At 57.9% G+C, this 12,346-nt stretch overlaps 5 protein-coding genes across 5 annotated transcripts; 3 read left to right on the top strand and 2 right to left on the bottom strand.

Moving 5' to 3' along the window:
• Nucleotides 1-1,507: 1,507 nt before the first annotated feature.
• Nucleotides 1,508-2,177, top strand: F5Z01DRAFT_652787 (glucose-repressible protein Grg1). The gene is made up of 4 exons (XM_046263303.1): nucleotides 1,508-1,614; nucleotides 1,666-1,691; nucleotides 1,759-1,815; nucleotides 1,871-2,177. Coding segments are annotated over exons 1-4 (210 nt in total). The 5' UTR covers nucleotides 1,508-1,613; the 3' UTR covers nucleotides 1,997-2,177.
• F5Z01DRAFT_652786 (Emopamil-binding protein) lies at nucleotides 2,129-3,237 on the bottom strand. Its single transcript, XM_046263302.1, has one exon. It carries the CDS (start codon nucleotides 3,016-3,018, stop codon nucleotides 2,311-2,313), a length of 708 nt encoding a protein of 235 aa, XP_046119243.1. The 5' UTR covers nucleotides 3,019-3,237; the 3' UTR covers nucleotides 2,129-2,310.
• Nucleotides 3,238-4,059: 822 nt separating this feature from the next.
• On the top strand, nucleotides 4,060-6,411 carry F5Z01DRAFT_48356 (uncharacterized protein). The gene is made up of 4 exons (XM_046260102.1): nucleotides 4,060-4,488; nucleotides 4,546-4,706; nucleotides 4,762-5,138; nucleotides 5,196-6,411. The coding sequence occupies exons 1-4, from the start codon at nucleotides 4,196-4,198 to the stop codon at nucleotides 6,273-6,275; spliced, it is 1,911 nt and encodes a 636-aa protein (XP_046119242.1). The 5' UTR covers nucleotides 4,060-4,195; the 3' UTR covers nucleotides 6,276-6,411.
• A 136-nt stretch (nucleotides 6,412-6,547) lies between these two features.
• On the bottom strand, nucleotides 6,548-7,332 carry F5Z01DRAFT_635599 (uncharacterized protein; the record flags this gene model as incomplete). The annotated part of the gene is made up of 2 exons (XM_046262161.1): nucleotides 6,548-7,213; nucleotides 7,279-7,332. The coding sequence occupies 2 exons, from the start codon at nucleotides 7,330-7,332 to the stop codon at nucleotides 6,548-6,550; spliced, it is 720 nt and encodes a 239-aa protein (XP_046119241.1).
• Nucleotides 7,333-7,591: 259 nt separating this feature from the next.
• On the top strand, nucleotides 7,592-10,366 carry F5Z01DRAFT_48383 (RWD domain-containing protein). The gene is made up of 2 exons (XM_046260104.1): nucleotides 7,592-8,620; nucleotides 8,679-10,366. Exons 1-2 carry the CDS (start codon nucleotides 8,050-8,052, stop codon nucleotides 10,040-10,042), a joined length of 1,935 nt encoding a protein of 644 aa, XP_046119240.1. The 5' UTR covers nucleotides 7,592-8,049; the 3' UTR covers nucleotides 10,043-10,366.
• The last annotated feature ends 1,980 nt before the right edge of the window (nucleotides 10,367-12,346 follow it).

Raw genomic sequence — 12,346 nt, 5'->3', positions numbered from 1 at the left:
CAGCATCAGCAGCCAGCTACCAAACGGTCTTGCAATTCTTCATGACGGTGGCCTCAACGCCAGAACCCCGGGATTAAATGAGGTTGACTTCCTAGAACAGGTGGTGTGACCTTTTTTCCTGTGGACTCCCGGATTTGACTTACCGATTTGCCACCCGTGATGGACGTTGGTAGAACACGACATACGTATTTCAGGCAGTCGTTGGGCAGTCAATCGTGACATGTCTGTTACTCAAGCAGTCTATTCTGTAGAATGGTCTTCTGGCCGTTGTGCCATCAGCCTTTGAGAGCAGTAGGGTAAACAGGGTATCCGACGCTCCACGTCGTCTTGCAACACTCCAGCTGAGTCAGCTCAGCTCTGCTCTGATGTATGCCCCGGATCATCGTCGCCGTTGTGTATCCGAGACGCACGCTCAAAGTCGGCTCAAGGGTCTAATTTCTACGTCATTCCTTTCCATAATCGTATGGGGCATTCGAAAGACCAACGTCACACAAGGTACAACATCCCTGGTGTTGTTGTCACCCCGGAGTCAATGGTCCGTACCATCTCGATGGGAAATCGAGTGTTTACGGACAAACTGGTCCTCACAGCCGCCACAGCTCTGCGGTGGCTTCAGGTCGCACGACAGACGAAGGGCAAATGGCCTAACAAGGCAACGTAGCGTCTGGACTTGGCTCTCGGCTTCAGTGGTGGTGGTCTCAAGAAAAGACTGTATAGAGGTCTGATGGCTACTAGTCTACTCATTTCTTACTAACAGTCTATGTTAAGCTTTTGCCCAGCTAAAAGCACCGTGCTTTACAATTAATGTGCTGTTATCACAGCTAGTACTCCTTTTTCTGGCAGACCCCTCAGGTTGCTGAATTATTACCCCTCCTTCCGTCATCGTTGGCGCCCGCGGTGATCGACGTATTCCCGAGGCGACCCCACATTGAAACTGGATTGCTGGCGCAAAGTCAGGATTCCAAGGTACAAGCCAGGTGTGGCGCATGCGCATTGCTCTCATGATCGAGAATGCCCATGCTGGTACCGTTGCGGCTGTCATAGATTGTCCATGCGTGGCAAACTGAGGCGAGCCTTTCTGACGTCAGAAGAATACGTCTTCAACTACTAGCACACAGATTGGTGATCACATGTCGGGGTGCTATGTCGCACAGAGAGGCCAAGTAACAAGCATGCTGAATGGAGCCGTTCTCATTCGATGCTGTGCTTTGCCTCAGTACGTAGAGCTGGAGCAAGCAGCAAGTGAACGATGAGCCCCGCTGGATCCTGCAAGGGTGCACTTCTCACAACGCGTTGCGACGCGTTCCAGCCTTCCAGGCCGATCGAGCTGCCCCACTATCATCTAGGCGGCGGCATCGAGAAAGCTGCTCTGCTCGATGACGACACCCAGCAAACGACATTCACCATTGTGCAGAACAATCGTCACATGTAGGTAGATGGATTTCTGGATGCTGTTTCCGCTAGTAAGCATTCATTGCCGGTCTGAGAGGGTATAAAGTCTGGTCTCTCCCGGTTCTTTCTAGCCTTCCCCTTTGCCTTCTATCAACCCACCTACCAACCACACAACACCAATACACAACACAACTTTTCCCAAACAACCATCATAAATCACAAGTATGTCTTCATCATTCCTTGATGAGTTGATCGTTGCTAACAGCCTTGCAGTGGAGTCTGTCAAGAACGCCGTTAACGTAAGAGTCGTCCCCAGCGCACGTACACACGCAAGCATCACGACAGAGACTGACCTACCGTGTGCAGAGTGCCTCCGAGACTGTCCAAGAGGGCCTCCGTGGTACTTCCAAGGAAGCTAACAAGGTAGAAACCGGCCCAATCTCTTTGTTGGAGATTCATCGACTGACATGATGCTCAGGACGTTGCCAAGGACTCGAACCAGTCCATCGGCACCCGTGCCTCTGCCGCCAAGGATGCCGTTGGCGACAAGGCCGAGGAGCAGAAGCACTCTGGCAAGGCCGAGGCCCACAAGCAGCAGATCTAAGCTGTTGGTGCCTGCGCATGAGCACTTTTGAGGAACGTCGTGGGGACTCTGGGAGGATGAGCAACGATGATTCAGATGGATCAGCATGACCCGATAAATACCCCTTCAATAGTCCTTTTGTAATCAACAATTTTGACAACACTCCTTTGTGGCTCCTTGACAACACTCCTTTGTGGCTCCTGTGATTTGCTTGATGTACCTTGTGAGGCCTTTGGTCTTTTCTGAGACTATCAGTAGTCCATGTTGACATAACACATGGTCTATGACACAAGAGCCTTTGACAAGCAGGAACCTGACGGTTCCATCACCCCCGGCTATACGTCCTTCCTGACCTGGCGTGCCCTCAGCGCCCCAGAAATGTCTCCCACCGCCCAGTAGATGATGTACAGCGGGATCCAGACCCAAAGCGTGTTGAAGAAGAACAAGTACACCCACATGTACATAAAGTTGCTCGTGTCCAAGTTGAGGCTGCCAATCAACCACTCCGGGCAAAAGGTCATGAAGCCGCCGTACAGCTCGCAGGTGGCGAGGACGATCATCCAGATGCTGGCTTTGGGGTCCTTCCTGGCGAGGCAGTAGCAGATATATAGGGCCAGGGGTCCGTCGAAGAACACGGTGAGCAGCTCCAAGCTTACGACACCCAGGTCGACGCCGGCCCACCTCTTATCCGCGCGCGCATAGACCATCCACAGCTGCGCAAAGGGATTGTCACCGCCGGCCTGGGCGCCATAGACCCTCTCGGCACCCCATCCCAAAAAGTTGAATGGCGTCGGGAACCAGTCCTCCGCAGCGTCGAGGGCGGGTGCGTGCGAGAAGAAACAGTGGTAGAGGAAGCTGCCCTCGAGGATAAAGTGGCACAGGGCGTCCGCGAGATGCCAGATGAAGAAGAAGCGTACGAGGCCCGTGGTTTTCGACGGCAGCACGGCGCACGAGGTGAGGTAGGCGGCGAGCACAATGGCCAGCGTTGAGAGGAGGGAGATGATTGTTGTCTGGTCGAACAGGTCGGGGGGTAGGTCGGCCATGATTGCGGACGTGGATTCGATGGACCGGTGATGGATGTGTTTCCGTGGAAAGGGGCGCAGAGGAAATTCCACGCGCTGAAGCTGAATCCCGACGCGACGGATCGGCGTTGGTGCATTGCGCGTCCGGTATAGGGTAGGCACATGGCGTCCGGCTCCGCTCCCGCTCCGTCAGCCCCGCCCGGCCAGGGCTGAGAGATATGCTAGACCCAATTAGGAAAAGCCCGCATCTCCCCAGTTGCGCTGCTTCTCGAACGTCCAGTCGCGATCCTGAAACTCATCCGCGTAACAAGTCTGCTTCAGCATCTCGAACCAACCCGCCACCTGCACTTTGGTGGCGGCCGCGCATGCATCGACTCGCCGGCCAGAGGCTCATCCATGACGGTCGTCCATGCAAGCAAGCCTCCATCACCAGGCACGGTTGCGGCTTGCCTTCACGTTGGAGACTCAGCTTTGCGTGAAGAACACCATTGAGCAGTCGTGAATATGCTCAGAGGACATGAGGCGATACGCTACTCTACCGTCAACGCACAGAGTGCAAAAGAGAGCGAAACCTTTCGTTCGGTTCAGGGCAGATGGCACCAAAATAGTCCATGCCCACAAGACTGCATGCATGCAGCATACATACTACCCCTAGAACCCGAGACGAGCGCGCCGTTGCGACCAACTACATCTTATCTAATATTTTTCAAGAGGCATCGGGTCTTCACCTAGCCGATATCTCGCCCTCCAACCCACTGTGTCAACTGCCGCCCCGGTCTGCGCCCTCTTGGTCAGGTCTTGGGCCTTGGCAAAGGGGGCCACGGTGTTTCCGCGCGAGGCTTCCCCGGTCAGGGACCCTTTTCTCTCTTCCTGTCCATGAGGGCGTTCCACGCTATCGTCCGTGTGGCCCCCCTGTGTGTGTGTGACGAGCTTGGCCAGAGATCGTTTCGAAGCGGATGGTCAAGTCATCGATGGGTTCCGGCCCCAACGTTTCCCCTCTCTCTCCCATCCTTCTTCCTCCCATTGTGTCGCTGGTATTATTGGCGTTTGCTCCTGTGATCAACTCCTTTTCTGTTTCTCTATCGAAGCTGGCTTCGCAGTATCTTTATGACGGCTTAATCTTGTTGACTATCTGGGCCCGGTGCCTGCAAAGGGGCTTGCTATTCTCAACTCTACAAAGACTGTACTTTGCCTTGGAATGGCCACGCAATGGGCCGCGAGACAGGCTGCCGTGGCCAGTGTCCTGGCCGAGGGTGTCGCCTCCTCCTCCACGTTGGTATCACGAGCCGCCCAGGAGGCCGCAGCCGCGGCGGCGGCGGGCAATACGACCGGCATCATCGAGGACCTGCAGTTCTCGTCCATCAAATCGATACGGACGTCAATCATCACGCTGGCGAGTTTCAACGTCGTGGCCGCGGCCGTGACCTTGGCCTGCATCGTATGGGACTGCTACCTGGCCGCGAAAAGGAGGGATCAGGCCTTCAAGATCAGGTATGAGGGAGGGATGGCGCTCTGGTACAAGGTAGAACAGCCGCTGACAACAAAAAGTGACGCCAGGTGGCGACACGTTGGCGCGCCCCAGGTCTACCCATTCGTCCTGTGTTTAAGCATCATCGCCCAGGGAATCATCTTTGCGACGGCGCAGGCGCAAGGCCTCGCTGCGCTCAGGCTCGACAACTGCGTCGCCTTGTCCCAGACGATGATGCCTGGTACGTTCGATCCCAGCGGAACACGGGTGGCCACTCGCTGACTGACCACTTCCAGCCACCTTCCTGGTCCCCTTCACTCAGCTCATCTTGGGACTCGAAACGACAATCCGATCAGTGCTGCCGAAACCCTTCCCGTCTCCACGGGCATGGAACGTCCCCCTCTGCATAGTGATCATCGCAGCTGGGCTGTTCGCGCTATGGGGCGTGACGCTTTCTCTCAAACCTCCCGCGCTGTGCTTCGCCTCCCTGTTCTGGTTCACGCAAGCATGGCGGCCCGTCTGCTTGGGCCTGTTTGTCGCCATAGCTAGCACGCTGCTTATCACGACATGCGTCGTCTTGCTGCGGCTGCGCTACTCGGACAAAACGCCCAGCATGGACAGAACGGCAGCTTCGCACATGGTCTACTACATGGCCATTGCCGCAATCTCCAACGTAAGCCCCAGGCACCTGGCGGCAGCGATGATGGAATAATATGCTGACACTCAACAGGCCTTGTTGACGCCCTTCTTTTTCAGCATCACCTTGGCCGATCCCAACTCCCTCGACAACGACCCGACCGAGCTCTCAACAGTCTCGTCCATTGTCGCGAACCTGTCAGGCCTCTTGACAGGCGGGTTGTATCTATTCCTCCGCGGAGGGCGCAGGCTCACACAGCCGTTTGCTCAACGCACTGACCTCCCGGAAAAGGGCGACAATGTCTTGGGTTCGAACAAGCTCGGCTATGCCTTTGACCACGACGACCGTCCCCAAACATCTTCCTCAACGTACTCGAACGGTGACGGCAGAGTCACGACACTGAACCAGCCGTTTGCTTCCACATCGTATGGACATGGAGGACGGCACGAGTCGACCATCAGCCGCTTCTTCGCCATGCCCGTCAAAGGTCTCATGAGTCGGGGTTCTTCCGCCGAGCACTCCCTTCGCGCCTCATCCGCTTTGTCTCTTGCTGCGCACGAGTCTGCAGACCAGCCGCGGGAGGAAGTTCTGCTCCCCTCGACGACATATACGCGCGAGTCCTCCCAGGCTGCCTCCGCGCTGCCAAACGACAACTTTCTCGTCCCCCCACCCCTTTTCCATGCTCCAGCCGGGCTCTCCCACAACCGGTCATCCTCTTTCTGCTCTACGGCCACACTGCAGATCGGCCTGCGCTTATCCAACGTGAACGATTGTCGACGACCGTCAAAGGCAGATGCACACGCACAGGACAATACAAGGCCCACGTCTCCCCTCTTGGTCCCGCCCGTGGCGGCCCTGAAGAGGACGGATACGCCGGCTCCCGCTGCCACCGCAGTGCCACGGATCCCTCACCACGCCAAGCAGGAGAGCATCTCCAGTGCCTCGCTGAACAAGGAGCTCCCAGAGGTGCCGGCGCAGACGCCCGTATCCGTAGACGCGCCTGTCCAACTGGCCCCTTCAGTGTATTCGCCGACCAGACAGCCGGCCAAGACCAGGCTCGTGAGCCCCAAGGGCGTTGGCTTTCATGGTGTGGGATCGGAGAGGAGCATGCCTTTTGGCGCAAGCCCGGAGCTCGCAAAGGGAAGCGATGATGGTCGGCCGGAGTGGATTTGAATACGATTGAACGGATCTTTCTTTCTTTTCTTTTCCCTTTTTTTTATGTTTTTGGTTCGCCGTTGGGCGTCACCAGTGCTCACAGTCACACGGACAGTTTTCTTTTCTTCCTTGTCATGGTCCAAGTTTATATATATCCACAGTCATTTTACGTCAAAAAGGTAGAAACACTCACGTGTATGAATTTTGTTGACTGGCCACGGTGACATTGTCTTGATTCCAAGCTCTATCCAGGGTATCTCCGCCTCGCATGCCACATCTACCGCCAGACACTACCGGCCCTTCTTGTCGCCGTTGGCCTTGAGCTCCGCCTGCTGGCGAGCATCCCACTTCTCCCATCCGGCCTGCACCATGTCTTCCTCCATGATCAGATCCCTCGCCCTCGCCCTCCTAGCCAGAGGGTGTGCCAGAGCCCACTTGAGCCAGCCACCGCTCCTGAGCAACCCCACAAACACAAACCACACAACCGCAGAGCCAGCACCGGCACCACAGCCCACGACGACCTGGCGCCCCGTGTGATAGCCCAGATAGACCCTACTCCACGCCACGAGCGCCGCCATGACCAGTCCCGCCAGCGCCACCAAGCCCCGCTCCGCCACGCTCCACGGCCGATGCGTGCTGCTCTCGACCTTGCCCATGACCTTGGGAGGGTTGTGCCTGACCAGCAGGAACAGGGTGACGCTGACGCTCCAAAAGGCCACAAATTGAGCGTGCGAGGAGGGCATGCCGTAGCCCTTGCCCGAGATGCGGGGCGGCCGCTCCTCCTTGATGAGTCGCTTGAGGGCAAAGTTGAGGGCCTCGCAGGCGAGCTGGCCGGCAAAGGTGAGGAGGATCTCGGCTTCGCGGGTGGTGAGGATCAGGGTGGCGTAGACGACGCAGAGGGCTTGGGGGAGGAGGGCGAGGTATGCGCAGACGAGGGATATGCGGTCATTGGGGTCCTGGTAGGTGGTTAGTAGAGGGTTCTTTGTTGTCTGGAGATCAGGGAAGGGGGGTCCGAACGTACATAGTAGACGTGACTGATGGACAAGGACGCCAGAGGAGGGTCGTAGGAGGACATGGTGGCGGTGGTGATGATTGTCAGTGTAGGTGCGCCTTGAGGTGGTCGAGAGGGTCCATGGGCCAGCGCGCGGTGTTCAATGTTGTGAGGAACTTGAAGTGACCAGCTGGCTGGCTGGCTGCAGGCTGGTCGATGATGACGCAAAGTTGGAGGGGAACTGGAGAATCAACAACAAAACCCACGATATGGAGGCACAATGAAGTGAATGAATTACAGTGGCACAATTGGGGTTCAACCGCGCCTTTGTCCCCTGTCCATCATTGTTAGCGACTCGCTCACTGTCCCCCAGGGCCTCGCATCCCGCACCGACCAATCACAATCCACCTATCCTTGACTGACCCTTGATTTATTTCCTAGTCCATTGTCTGGCCTCCACCTCGACCATCGCCGGCAAGAGTCATCACTCACCATTGTAGCTATCACGAAGAGTCCTATTCCTAGACTTCCACCAAAGACCCTCACAGAACGCTTGCACACACTAGGAACGCCCGGGTCATTCATCGCTTCCATGTGCCATCTTCAGCTCAGTCGCAGACGTGTGTTCTGCTAACCCCACGTGCCGTGAGTGGTCGAGGGTCTTTGTCTGTCTCGGTTCGCCACATCGCCTTTGGTCCTTGACGCGCGCGCGACAGACCAGAGGCTTCCCAGTATAAGAGCAAACAAGCCCTTCCGGCTGTGGAAGCTGCTGGACGGACACTTCAAGAAACATACGATAAGATGGACGAGAACGAGGAACTGCGCGCAACGGAGCTCGAGGCCCTCGAGGCCATCTACCCGGAAATCAGACGTCCTGATGAGGCCAAGGACCGCTTCACATTTGAAATCGACCTGCCCGTGCAGCCCGCCGCACCTGTCACCGTCACCTTCCCTGCCGCCGCCACGGGCAACGATGTAGACACAGGCGTCATCAACCCCGTCGCAGACGCCGACTCCCTCCAGGTGTCGCATCTTCCCGCGCTGCGTCTGCGCATCACGCTGCCGGACGGCTATCCTTCAGACAAGCCCCCCGAGGTCCATATCTCCACGGATCCGCAGTGGCTGCGGCGAGAGACCATGGCGTCACTCGAGAGCGACGGGCCTAGGCTGTGGGAGGACATGGGCCGGGACATGGTCGCGTACACGTACATTGATCACGTCCAGAGGGCTGCGGACGATGTCTTCGGCGCCATTAGCGAGCAGGGCACCCTCGAGGTCGATGCGCAGCACAAGCTGGCCGTGCTGGACTACGACATCAAGTCCAAGGCAGCCGCCTTTGACCGCGAAACATTCGACTGCGGTATATGTCTAGGTGAGTTGGGCGAGGCGCCCTTTTCTTTCCTCATACAAGTCTAACGTTTGCTTTCTAGATCCTAAAAAAGGCACAAAGTGTCACAAGATGCTGGACTGCGGACACATCTTCTGCCTGCAGTGTCTACAAGACTTCTACAATGATGCCATACAGCAAGGCAGCATAGGCACAGTCCGCTGTCTGATGCCCAGCTGTGCCAAGGAGCGCTCCGAGACACAGGCGATGGACGCCAAACGGCCTAAGAAGCTCAAGACATCCATCAGCCCCAGCGAGCTTCTCCAGATCGGCCTTGCGGAAGACACGGTGAAGCGCTACGTCATGCTCAAGTACAAGACAGAGCTCGAATCCGACAAGAACACAATCTACTGCCCGCGACAGTGGTGCAACGGCGCGGCGCGGTCCAAGAAGCACAAGAAACCCACAGGCCTTGACTATGAGGACGCCTCGGACGCAGAGTCGGACCAGGACGACGAACAGGCCAAGAGCAAGACGTACGACCGCGCAGAGCGGCTGGCCATCTGTGAGGACTGTGGTCTGGCCTTTTGCAGCCGCTGTATGCAGACGTGGCACGGCGAGTTTGTGCTTTGCGCGCCGAGGCGCGATAACGGGGAACTCACCGAGGAGGAGAAGGCCTCGCTCGAATACCTCCAGCTGCACACCAGCCCTTGCCCGACGTGCAGCGCGCCCGCCCAGAAGACACACGGGTGCAACCACATGATCTGCTCACGCTGCGAGACGCACTTCTGCTATCTGTGCTCCGCCTGGCTGTCCCCCGGGAACCCGTACCAGCACTACAACGAGCAGCCCGGCGGCAAGTTCACCTCGTGCTACATGCGTCTGTGGGAGCTCGAGGGCGGCGATGGTGACGACGTGGGCCTGGGCTTCGTTGGAGGCAACCGCGTGCCGCAGCAGGCCGAGAATCACGACGAGGCTGTTGTGGAGGAGGCCCCTCAGCCCATCCGCGTGCCAGACGTCGATCGTCGAGACCAGCCTGCGAGGCCGCAGCTCCTCGACGAGAATGGTCGCCCCGTGGCCGTGGCCCGCGAAGCACCTCTTGTTCTACGCCTGGGCAACGACCCCAACAACCCGCCTCGTCCACCGCCACCACCACCACCACCTCAGGCTGCTGTGCCACAAGCGCCCGTGGCGGCTGGTCGAGGACGTGGACGAGGCGCCGCGCAAGGTCGAGGTGGTCGTGGACGAGGCGGGCGCGGAGGAGGCGCAGAACGCGGTCGAGGAAGAGGTCGACCTCAGCCTGCCATGCGTGTGATCAACAACGGTAACCATGCCATGATGCACGACGGGCTGGACGCAGCACAGCAGGCTTGGATACGCCAGTTTGTGGAGATGGCCCTCTTGGATGAGGAGGACATGATTGCGGAGGACGACCTCGGCGACGACGCTGCCTTCTTCATCCGGTGACAGAAAGGGGTGGGCGGGCAGTCGTGCGTCGGCCGCTGTGTCAACCGTGCCACACAGACTCCCTGATAGAAATTGTACATAAGAGTTAGAATCGAATAAACCAGTTTGACGGACATCCTCTTGTGTCATGCGCCAGACTTGAAGCTAGACACGCAGGCCTCGGCCGCGGGATGACAGACCCCCGTGACGCGCACCATCAACAATAATGGCAACCAAGACGTCTTGCATCTAGGTGCACGAGACCCCAGAGTAAGTTTATCCTCTTTTGGAATTCATCCGGGTAAATGAAAGTACCGCCGAGTGAGAGACTGAGCCGTCCGTGGACAGATTGGAAGCCAAACCTCACGTCCGTCGACCGATCTAAATCGAGCCGGGGCGGATTCGCGTCAAGGGTAATTGCGGATGAAGATGCACAGAAAGCCTTCTCGGTTACTCCGCCGGACGCATCTGCGATTGTTCCTCCCAGTCATGCTATGCATGTCGTACCCCATCCTGGTCTCAGCAGTCAACAAGTCCTCTGCATCCGCACTCTCGGCGGGACGGCGTTGACAGGTCTGTCGCGCGCGCGCTGTTCAGGGGTTTGTCGGGCTGTATGTAACCCTGGAGATCGGCGCTCTGGGCCGACTCCTCGACGACTTGGCGCATCGCATGACTGACTGCTTGGTACGTACGGATATATGGACCGCTGATGAGGGCGCAGGCGCAAACATCAGCGCACTTTGTCTTCCTCACGTCCAGAATGCGAGGCATGGTACGTTGCAGCGACCGATTTGCGGCCGCGGTCAAGGGGTTGAAGCAAGGCTTCGGCTTTCTGGGAGTCTTTGTCAGGGTGCATGCCACTGGATGGCACAAAATGATAAAATCTCATGTAGGTGCTCACGGATAGTCCGCGGCCGATGCGAGATCTGGGGTCGGTCGGGGCGCGCTATCCGCGATCAGGATTCAGAGCCACCATGCCACATTGCAGTGCTGCACAGAGCCGTTCGGAGGACGATAATAGACTGCCTGGAACACACATCAGGCGCGCGTCTTTGAAAAGATGGGCGCCACTGGCTACAGCCGCGCGCGCGTCTGTGCATCGGAGGGGGTAGCGGGAAAGGAAGGCGTCCGTCTGCCCGCGACTCATACACCATTTCATCCATTTCCTTCACGTGCACCGGTAAATCAGAGTTGCCTCCAGCGTAGAGTTGAGAAAGTGCGCCCTGCAGTAGCCCCATTGTGCCGCTCCCTCTTGAAGTCTGGACGCAACCCCAAGGGTGGCCGCCTGGCTAGACTGGACAAATGAACGTTGGGAGTCTGGGACCCCAATGCACCCTCGGGTAGGGCTGCGTTGCTGAAGAGCCTAAGTTAAACTTGAGAGATGTTGGTCTTGTGCAAGTCCCGTCCCAACCTCCAGCCTGCTCTTCGGCAGCGTCCCGAGAACGTTACGCAGGCGAGAAGGAAAATCGCGTCCTTGGGTCCTTGACAGGCGGCACGTCTGGTTTGTTGAGGGTGTGCCCAGGCGATGATCACCGCGTCCTGGCCCGCCATGTCATCACCCTAATCCTGCTTGCCTTCTGCACGAGCGCGTCGGGTCGATCGACGACCGCCTCATGATGTTCTGACCGGCCGATGCCCAGACAGCCCGCAATGTCCTTTTCGTATTGATGAATAGCATTGTAGCTTCTTCAAGGAGCACCAATATTGCGGCAGTTTGTCCCAGACGCCCACACCCGTCACCTGTAGCGTCCTTATTATGGTGGCTAGCCAGGGGGTCTCGGCTGGGCTAACACCGGCTCTAAGCATATCGGCCGCCGGCCCGCTATGTACTGTACAGCTGCGCGGCTCTTTGAAACTTGAAAGTGTACTGGCCAAAGCCCACAGACTTGTTCCATGCGGAACAAGGGTGCAGAACGACTTGGCTTCATGCTGCGTACATTATACGTATGTCTTCTGTGCGTTTGCTTCTGCGGCCGAAGCCTGCCGATGCGAAACCAGCAGCAACTATCACGCTGAGTCGGAGCTTGTGACGATGGACAATGCAGTCGGTCGTCCACGTCTCCACAGAGCTTCTTTCCCGAGGGCCCACTGTTCGACAAGCCTTTCTCTGTCCTTTTTGTCCACCCGAAGGTGGCTTGCTGGCTTGGCTGGCGCCGGGCAGCGAGTACCGATACCTGTTGTACAGTGTCCAGAGTTCGGCAGCAGGGGTCTGCCAATCCCTTGTGGGGGGGGGGGGGGGGGGGGGGGGGGCGGGGGGGGGCGCCGGGGGGCGGGGGGGGGGGGGGGCGGGCCGCCGAGGGAGCGGGGGGGGGAGAGGGAGCGGGG

Source organism: Emericellopsis atlantica (assembly GCF_019669845.1).
Source record: "Emericellopsis atlantica unplaced genomic scaffold F5Z01scaffold_10, whole genome shotgun sequence".
In the NCBI taxonomy this organism is placed as follows: Eukaryota; Fungi; Ascomycota; class Sordariomycetes; order Hypocreales; family Bionectriaceae; genus Emericellopsis; species Emericellopsis atlantica.
This window is presented reverse-complemented; position numbering and strand designations above follow the sequence as displayed.